This window comes from Triticum dicoccoides, chromosome 6B (assembly GCF_002162155.2).
Source record: "Triticum dicoccoides isolate Atlit2015 ecotype Zavitan chromosome 6B, WEW_v2.0, whole genome shotgun sequence".
Taxonomy (NCBI): Eukaryota; Viridiplantae; Streptophyta; class Magnoliopsida; order Poales; family Poaceae; genus Triticum; species Triticum dicoccoides.
The window spans coordinates 171641079-171650493 of NC_041391.1; the positions used below are offsets into that span (position 1 = coordinate 171641079).

The 9415-nt window shown below is 49.8% G+C and overlaps 1 protein-coding gene across 1 annotated transcript; it reads right to left on the reverse strand.

The window, feature by feature from the left end:
• Positions 1-3056: 3056 nt before the first annotated feature.
• On the reverse strand, positions 3057-5966 carry LOC119321736 (protein EARLY HEADING DATE 2-like). The gene is made up of 3 exons (XM_037595294.1): positions 5486-5966; positions 4910-5336; positions 3057-3941 (listed from the first exon to the last, which is right to left on the reverse strand). The coding sequence occupies exons 1-3, from the start codon at positions 5688-5690 to the stop codon at positions 3353-3355; spliced, it is 1221 nt and encodes a 406-aa protein (XP_037451191.1). The 5' UTR covers positions 5691-5966; the 3' UTR covers positions 3057-3352.
• Between the last annotated feature and the right edge of the window lie 3449 nt (positions 5967-9415).

Below are 9415 nucleotides of genomic sequence, written 5' to 3' on the forward strand. Positions count from 1 at the left end.
TCTCCTCCTCGCGCGAGGGCTCGGCGCGGGCGGGCGTCCTCGGGCGGCGGCGGCGCGTTCATCTGGGGAGCGGCGGCGCGCAGGCAGGTCCGGCGGCGGTGCTGCGGTGCCTTGTCATGCGTGTGGAGGGCCGGACACGACGGGGGCTGTGGGATCACCCGGAGGCGACAGGGGCGACTCCAGTGTTGGATCCGCGAGCAGCAGGTAGGGCGGCGGCCGGATCCATGGCCGGCATGGTGCTCTTCCCCTCGGTGGAGTCTATGCTTGGAGATGGGCGACGGAAGCCGCGGATCTGGCGTCCCATCCAAATCCGCCCGGCGTAGCAATCGATGACACGTGGAGGACCGGTGAGGGGCGGCTGGAGGCTCCCTGTCGGCATGCCGACGACGGCTTTGGTCTTCACGGTGAAGCTTCTTTCGGTTTCAGTCAGCTGCGAGATTGGGGGGCTGTGATTTTGGGTGAAAATCGCGCCACGGTCATGGCGGACAATGGCGGCATCTATGACGTCATTCCCTTCTCGAGGCATAGTTGTTGTAGGTCATGACGCCCCACTCGTGATGCTCCGGGGGAAACCCTAGATCTAGGTCTACCGAATCGGACGATGATGGCACCTTCGATGCCGTTGTCCCTCCTGGGGTATCGTTTTGGAGCATGTGCTGGCTGGAGGGGGCAAGAGGAGGAGCGGTGTTACATCTACCGCAAGGCCGACGGCGGATCCCGGCGGCATGGCGCCGCGGAGGTACGGTGATGGGTGCGTATTGGAGATGGACTCGTGCAGGAGGAGGAAGCTGTCTGGCGTTGATGGCGGAGAGGCCTGGCAAGGTCGGTGCATCAATTTTGCTCTGAGGATGGACCGAGGGAAGATGGAGGTGACGACCCATGCAGCGTGCGGCGCTCACTTGGAGTGTGTCAGACTGGTGTGGGACCCAATCCAGGTAGTAGCTTGGATGGGACACCCGGCTTTAGATGTTAGGCTTTGTTGCGATGTCTATTTGGTATTAGGCCCGGACATTCGGCATGCCTTCATCAAGGGGATAGGAGTAGCAACAGCGTTGCCAAGATAATTACTTCAGGCTTATTGATGTATCACCTTGTATGGCCTTTGTGAATAATTAATAATATGGCTGCATGCATCGTCCAGATGCAGAGGCCGGGGGCACATCCTCCTTTTCTAAAAAAAAATATTTTTCACTTTTCGATAAAAGGATATGTTTATTACTTTATAATGTAGCATCAAGTAGATACAAAGAATGATGATCAGCACTAGGCCTCTGAATAGATAAGATACACACAATGAAATACTACCAACAGTCTGACAACAGAAATGATGAAAAACTGACATATCGACAACGGTAAAATTATATAGGACCAATCCTATGCTTATATCGAAAGAGATGATATACCGATCCAAAGATTATGCTGCCATCCATGTAGGATAAAAACCTCAAAGTGCTAAACGTAGCTAGCTAGTACGTGCATCCAACATGAAGAAATTAGCACAACGTACGGATCATACATGAAGGTGTCATGCATCGACATTTGGCCAGGCATCTCTCATGGAAAAAAAAAGCATGTAAACTAGTTGGATCGATCAACGCATAGTCCAGATAGGATCCACGTAACCTAAGAGCATCTAGCCGGACCTCTTAAATCCGCCTCATATTTCCGGGCGGGCTGCCCAGTCACTCCTCGGTCAGGTTTTTTCGACCTACTGACGCCTCAAACGAATCTCAAATGCCTGGACTGACCGGCACCCCCCATTCCAGCACAAATATGGGGCGGATATCGGGGTGCACGTCTGATCAGCTCGACCCATCACCGACCCCACAGATGTCCCACAAAAGACCCCATCGACATCGTCGGTCCGAAACCCTAGCTCACTCACTCTCCTCTCTTGCTCCGTCCTCTCCTCTCCCCTCACCGATTTCGATCGAATCCGGCGCAATGTCGAGCTCTGGCAGTCGCTTCGACGATGAGGTGGATCCCGAGTACGAGCTTGCCCTCCGCATCGCCTTGGAGCGGTCCAAGATGGGCACCGTGGGCAGCTCTGGATCTGCATCCTCGCCGCAGCCGCCGGCGCTTCCCCGTCGGCGCATCTCGGACGCCGGCGCTGGCTCCTCCCGTCCTATGGGCAGCTCTAACAGGTGGCCAGCGCAATCGGCGCCTCCTGCACGCCGTCCCATCGCCCCATCGACTGCTGCTTCTCCACGCCGTCCCCTCGCCCCGCCGGCTGCTGCTCCCCCTCATGGGCAGCAGTGGGTGCTTGTGCCCGCCCCGTCGGCCCGGACACACCGCCCGCCGCGAGTGGCAGTAGGTAAGGAGACAGAGGCTATGGAGAGCTCTGTCCGCCGCCGGTGTGAGTTACCGGAGGAGCCCGATGAGGACGAGCGGCTCCTCGCGTGTGTCTACCGCCGGTTGCTTACGACGGCGGATACGGACGCTCAGCGGCTCTGCCGGAAGAACGCCAAGGCTCTTCGGCTTGCCATTGAGCAGTCCGAGTTGGAGGCGTTGGAGAAGGCGAAGGAGGCGGCTCGGCTGGCCAAGCTCAGGCGCCAGCAGGACCGGGCCGTCCAGCGCCTGAAGGGCCTCGTCATCATCGACTCCTCCGACGACGAATCAGGCGATCCACCACCAGCTGACGACTGGTACAGCTACGCCGGCGACCAGAAGGGGAAAGGGCCGGCCCGGAAGTTGCGAAGTTGATTTTAATTTCAAGTTTTAGATGTAGTATTTAGTTGTCCCTCGTTTGTGTGAACTTTGATGGATCTTTTGAAGAACTATTGTGCAATTTCTATGTCCGGAGATGATCTATGCAGTTTGCTTAATGTTGCATGCTATAGTATGGATATAGGGGTTCGGATATGAGACACGGATGTAGACGACGCGATTTGACGAGGGTCCGGTCACTGTTCACGGACGCGTCTGGTGTTTGAGGGTCCGGATTTGCAAGTCTGGCTGTAGATGCTCTAATGTGTGACACGGAAATTAAGCATCTAATTAACATAAATTCAAGCATATGAAGACAACCATGGACATCAAGAAGGTGTTCGTGTGGCTAGCCCAAAAGAACAGGCTGTGGACGATAGATAAGCTGGAGAGGTGTCAATTACCACACCCTTCGATTCGCCTGCTTTTTGTTGTCAGAAGCCGGCGGAACCTAGGCGATCACATGTGATCTGCCGTAACAGTACTTTGCATGTTCCATTTCCATTCTCAATGCAAAAGACGCACATAACTTGTGTTCTTGGAAAAACAATCATGGACAAGAGCTAAGGTAACGAGCGCACACAAAGCTAGTTTTTGTCTGTCAAGTCTTCGGTGGTCATCTTGTTGATGAGTTGCTGGTGAGTCCCTAGAAGTTGTGGCTCCACGGCTCGTTCACCGGCGGCAGCCGGCCGAGGTACTGCCTGGTCAGGTCGGTGGCGCAGCAGGCGGTGGCAGAGCCGACGGAGCGTCCCTGGTACGGGGTGGCGCACAGTGGCACCGACATCTGCAGCTCCTCGACCTCCCCGGAGTTGTCGACGCCTAGAAAGTCCCTGGTGAGGTGGCGGCCACCGGCGTGCATAGTCACCGAGCCTTCTGGAGTGAGCCGGAAGCTGACAGTGTCGGCGCTGACGGCTGAACCGCTACCGGTAGTCATAGGGAGGTCATCAAGGTATGTCAGGGGCTGGAACGGGGGGAGCACCTGGTGGTGTTGAGGTTCTTGGGAGAGAAACATGAGGGGGTTAGGGTTTTGAGCGTGAGGAGGGCTTGCGAAAGGGAGAAAGAGTGGCGAGCTGTTGCTTGGCATGAGCATATTGTTGATGTCGCTGCTGCTGCCGCCGCTGTTGTTGTTGTTGCAGGTGGTGGCGGCGCTGTTGTTGTTCGCAGCTGCGATGAGCCTTGCACTCTCTTCGGCTAGGGCGTCGCAGAAGGCCCTGTGGGTCAGCAGGCTGTCCTTCCTGCATGCATGCACGAGCCACACGTTAACACATATGGGATGACATGAAATAATCAGCCAAGTAGCTCAATTTGTTGGCTACCACTCGTATATATGCATGCATGAAAAATAATGTATTCAATTATTTTTTTGAACCGTGTATTCAACTTTGTTGAAGAAAAGTTCATGCCATGTGAGAGAGGGAGAGTTATGATTGAAGTCAAGGATCCGCATGCAGGTGATAGCTGGAGATGTAAATTCCATGATGATTCCTGCAGCCAGCTGCAGGTTTGTGTGTTCATACAGTATTGTGCATCTTCGACAGTTTTTCTAACAGGTCCCCACCATGCATGTACCATTTACGTACAGTGCTTGCTTGAATCTGCACCTTTAACCCCCCTTGCTAATGCAGGGAGTGTGTGCCAAGAAATGGAAGTATGAAAACGATCATACTGCAGGGGCAGGCTACCTACAAATGCCAAGTGTTTCATCAATGCCTCTTGGTTAGATACCATATATAGGCAAGCTTTGGACAGGGCCTCGTTCTTGCACAGCCAAAATTAAGTGCTTGCTGCAGGATCGATGGTGAAGTTTTTGACCAGGAAATATTCTTTCAAGGGTAATGGGAATTCGAAAATTGCATGTTGAGCATGTAATCATGTACTAGTATGAGTGTATGACTATGAACACATCAAGTGAAAAGGGAAGCCCTACGTCTACGTGACATGCAGCGATCGATGAATTAATTGACTATGAAAAAACTTTGAATTAATTCCAAATGTATGTGTCTACGACATGCGCGCAGGAATCCCTTTGTAACATCTATCCTGGTGAAATCACCGACTATCGTACTGTCGGTGCCGGCCAGGCACGTACCATGAGAATTCAGATAAAAGTTCAGAGATCCTAACGAACGAACGAACAGAGATGCAAAGGGCAGCTGTGCCGAGAGAATCCAGCAGCTTGGGATACATGCGTACGTGTACGTACCTGGAGAAGAGGATGCCGCAGTCACAGCGGTACTCGCGGGTGCCGCAGTTCTTGACGTGCGCCTTCCAGTCCGAGTGCACGGCGTAGCGCTTGGCACAGCGGTCGCACTTCCACCGCTTCTCGCCGTGCTTCCGGGAGAAGTGCTTCTTGATCCCCGTGAGGTCGCCCAGCGCCCTGGCCGGGTCGTGGTGGACGCAGGTGGGCTCGGGGCAGACGTAGACGCGCTTGCGCGGCGCGCCGGAGCCGTCGCCGCCGGGCCTGGGCAGCAGCACGGTGCGCTGCCGGAGCTTCCACGGCAGGTTGTGGCCGCGGCGGTGCAGCTGCAGGTTCTGGTCCCGCTGGAAGCCCTTGTTGCAGATCTCGCACACGAAGCGGTTCGTCGCCACCAGCGTCCGCGGCGACAGCGCGATCACCTCCGCGCCAGGGTCTGCCGTACGAGCGTTCCAACAGAGAGAGAAACCACAAGAAGAAATTAATTCCCTAACCAGCTTGCTTGATGAGAGAAATCAACACGTACAGCTTCAGATTTCAGGGACCTAGCAGCTGATGATCTAGGTCTAGGGTAACTTTTCATACCTGGGTTTCCGGGCTGGCTCCTCTTCCTCTTGGCCCTGGCGGGCTCCTCCAGCGGCGGCGCTGCCGGCCTCGGCAGCAGCATCGACGTCGCCGCCGGCGCGAAGAGAGGGCTGAGCAGGACATGGCTGCTGAAGCCGAGGTCACCACCGTGGGAGCTGGATCCGGTGGCCTCGTGGTGGTCAGAAGAGAGATCACAGAGCATCATGTTCACACTCTCTCTCTGGTCTCTTTCTCTTTCGTCTCCCCTTCTCTCTCTCTCTGTCTCGAGGTGGATACGTGGGCTCGAGGCTACCACTGATGAGATACTGCTAGCTCAGCTTCTGCGCAGACTGCGTGTGATATGGCAGGCAGGAGACGGTGGTGGTACTGTTAGTGGGGTGAATACGACGAGGGGGGAGCTAGGAGGACAGGAGAAGCGATCCGGTTGCAGGAAAAGGCGTCAGAGAGGACGATGTGACGGAGGAGGGGTGAGGCCGAGGGTGAGGCGTTGCCTTCTGCAGGCTACTGTTGCCGCAGCCAGCCGGAATAAGAAGGGCGTGGCGCAGGCGAAAGCTAGCAAGGTGCAGTGCAGTGCCCGGCCCCCCTCTCGACTAAAAAGCTAGCCAGGCACGCCCATCCTTGCTCTACCTACCATAGTGGCATGCAGCATGCACATCACACATATCACCAGGTTAAACATGTGTGGTGAAACCATGGAGTGAATTCTACTTATCAACCAGATATTTGTCTCATCATGTGCATGCTTGATTTTACTTAGAAGCAGATTCATTTTCTGATAGAAAACAAATAGGATATATGATACATCGTCAAAGTATACCTAGGCACGGCCCATAAATCGAGACATCGACCGACCCATACATTTTGCCATAGAAAACGTCTGATTTGCCATGCATGTGTGGTGAAAACAAGAATAAATTCCACTTTTTTTTTACCATGGAGTAAATTCCACTTATCAAAACCAGATATTTGTCTCATCATGCATGCGTGATTTTATGTAAGAAGCAGATTCATTTCTGATAGAAAATGAATAGAAGATGATACGACGTCAAAGTAGGCACGACCCATACATCGACACATCGATTGACACTACATATGGTTTATAGTTTCTCTCTTATATGCTACTCCCCCGTCCCATAATATAAGATCATTTTTTACACTACATTAGTGTTTTTCTCTATTTTCCAGTACTAGTATTGAAGATTACCGCACGCGTATTCAGTGACATAGAAATCATAATGTTGCTAATGGATGCAGTGAAAAAAATAAAAATATGGTAATATTGCTATTTATGCGGTGAATTCGGGGGTAGGCGTTTTGACTCTCGGGAGCATTTGTTCCCACATGAACAGTAACCCGAAAAAAATAGTAAATGTTTTAAAAATTCTGATATTTTTGTGGATGTTCCTGTTAGTGTCGCAAGCATCCTTGACGATTATCATGCGAATTGGAGCAGCCGTGTTTCGTCGGTGAAGAGAAAAACTTCGAGGTGACATTTGGAGGTAACATTTGGTGTTCAGTTTTTTTTTTGCACATGCCAAAATGTTTAACCTTTTTCCTAAAAAATTCTAGGTAGCATTTGGATGTGACTATGAACACACAGATTTATTTTTTTGACATTTCAAAAGTTATTTTTGTATGCAGGAGCACGTGCACCCGGGAGGCAAATTGGATTTCGGGTGAATTCGTTCTATTAGTGTTGCTTTAAATCTGCAGGAGCTAGGGTTAGTATAGTAGGTGATCTTTGAGAACGTGGCTGACAACTTTCATGTTGATCGGTCTGGTTTATGGTATTTCCTCTTATGTAATTATGCTACTTACATAGTGAAGCTTTCTTGTTTGTTCCTTAACCAGATTTAGTTGATTGGTGGCAACATGACTGGCTATCTGAGGTGTTCACACTGGAGCTTGGACCGAGTTGTCACCTCTGGGTCGAGAGTAGAGGCTGAAGACTTGACCGTTGTAAGTACTAACCCTGCCTCTCTTCACTTGCTCAAGTCTTGTCAGTCAAAAATTGGTCTAGTATATGAGAGCACTCGATTTCTTCGATGCAGGTGGCACTTGATGGGGGGCCTAAATTTTCTTTTGTCGCGTAATGGTTACCTAGATTCGTAACTCTGAAGAAGATAGACCACGTCGACGTTTGTTGTCATATGCTGGTGTGGAAATGTTTCACTATATGAATTTGCTAATTCTCGTCTGACAAAGTCTCGTCTACTACTACACTACTTGATTAATCAAACAAAAAATATAAAAAAATCAATACGAATTACCGTGTAAAATCCAACGGTATAGGAGTTAGATGAGACATAGTTATTTCTCGAGCTAGACTAGAGCTAGACACACCCCTTTACTGTATATATTCTTTGGGTGACGTTTTGTTTTTGAAGTCTGATCTTTACTCAGCTCAGCTATTGGCATCTGGGTGTGGGCCGGTTTAGTCATTTCTCCTGCCAGTGTCAATTTACTGTTACCTTTAGGCCCGGGCCCGTGTGATGAATGGTAGTGTATCCTGGAACCTCTCTGTTGTTCACATGCATTTTTCTTGAGATATAAATATTGATAAACTTTACAAGGCATATCGATTAGGGTCATTATTTTTGAACTCGCATGATTTGGCTTAAGCCGCTCAAAACTATTGTTTTTCAACAGTAATAGTTAAGCAGTGGAAATGCAAATAGGAACTAGATTCCTCACCTGGTGTTGGCGGTTGTGTGGATGGATAAAAATCTGCGAAGTTACTGCACCACTTTGCGATGTAATTTACTTTGTAAACACACACACACACATAGAGAGGAGGAAAGGTTGAACAGAGCTGACTGTTCAGCACATCTGCATTAGATCCAACCAACCAGCAGATGAGGAGCCCACGGAGCCAAAGAGAATAGGAAAAGGGACACGAAATTCCCATCAATGGGGGCCATCAGATTCTCTCGCTGCACTTGATACACAAAAGAAGGAAAAGATTAAAGCCACAAGCAAGGAATTGAACAAGACCAGGCCCCTCTCCAGAATCAGAAATATTGGCAAGGAAAAGAATGCTTAATTAAGTGTGCGATCACACATCAAAGCCTCCGGAAAAAAGAAAGGCCGGCGAGAGTAGAGACAAGACTGGATGCCTGATCTGACTTTTAAGACCACACACACTGGATTTCTAGCTCTCGTCTACACAAAATGGTGTTTGAACATCAATCACTGTCTATGCATGCATGTAAACTTGAGGCCAAAATATGTAGTGGTAAAAATTAGGTCATGAAGTTGGGTAAAAATCAAAATTTAAAGAGGAACATCAATGAGATGTACAGTGGGCTCTGGGCCTTTTTGTTTTAGCTCTTCCTTTTTTAGCCCTTCCTACAATTTCCTTGGTCATCTCTGACTGCACTGCAGGTCCAACAAATTAATGCTCTTGCCCAGAATAGCAGCAGAGAAATATATCCAGCGCTGATCATTTCAGTGTACGCAGGCCTGATCTATTGATGCTCATGACATGAATTTTATAACAACCGCACAAAGGAGGATGTAGAGAAGGAACAAATGTATGGTCAGTGGTTTTGCTGATTCTGCCCTTCTACATGATAGGTTACACCATAATGCTCTCGTCTTCTGCTAGTCTCGGAAAAAAATGTTAAAATTAAGTCCATGAAGTTCAATCATATGTGTATAGTAAGAACTCTAGAGCTGCTAATGAATGAGAAGAAAACGTCTTATATTTTGTTGTATTAATATGTACTCCCTCTGTAAATAAGTATAAGACATTTTTTATCACTAACCGCCTTAATCATTAAGGATGTATTCCCTACAAACATCTTATATTTTGAGACAGAGGGAGTACTAATTAAAAAGACATAATACAACCAGTGGCAAAGCCCATCTAAGCTTCAACGTCCCCAACCACCTGACACAGCCAGTACGGTCTAGCTAGACAACCCCGCC

Bases quoted from the DNA above. Each gene is read 5' to 3' on its own strand.
- LOC119321736 (XM_037595294.1), bottom strand. From the start codon at position 5,690: ATGATGCTCTGTGATCTCTCTTCTGACCACCACGAGGCCACCGGATCC. The intron at 5,337-5,485 runs GTATGAAAAGTT...CTCGTACGGCAG, and splicing joins GAGCCAGCCCGGAAACCCAG to ACCCTGGCGCGGAGGTGATC. The intron at 3,942-4,909 runs GTACGTACACGT...GCATGCATGCAG, and splicing joins TGCGGCATCCTCTTCTCCAG to GAAGGACAGCCTGCTGACCC.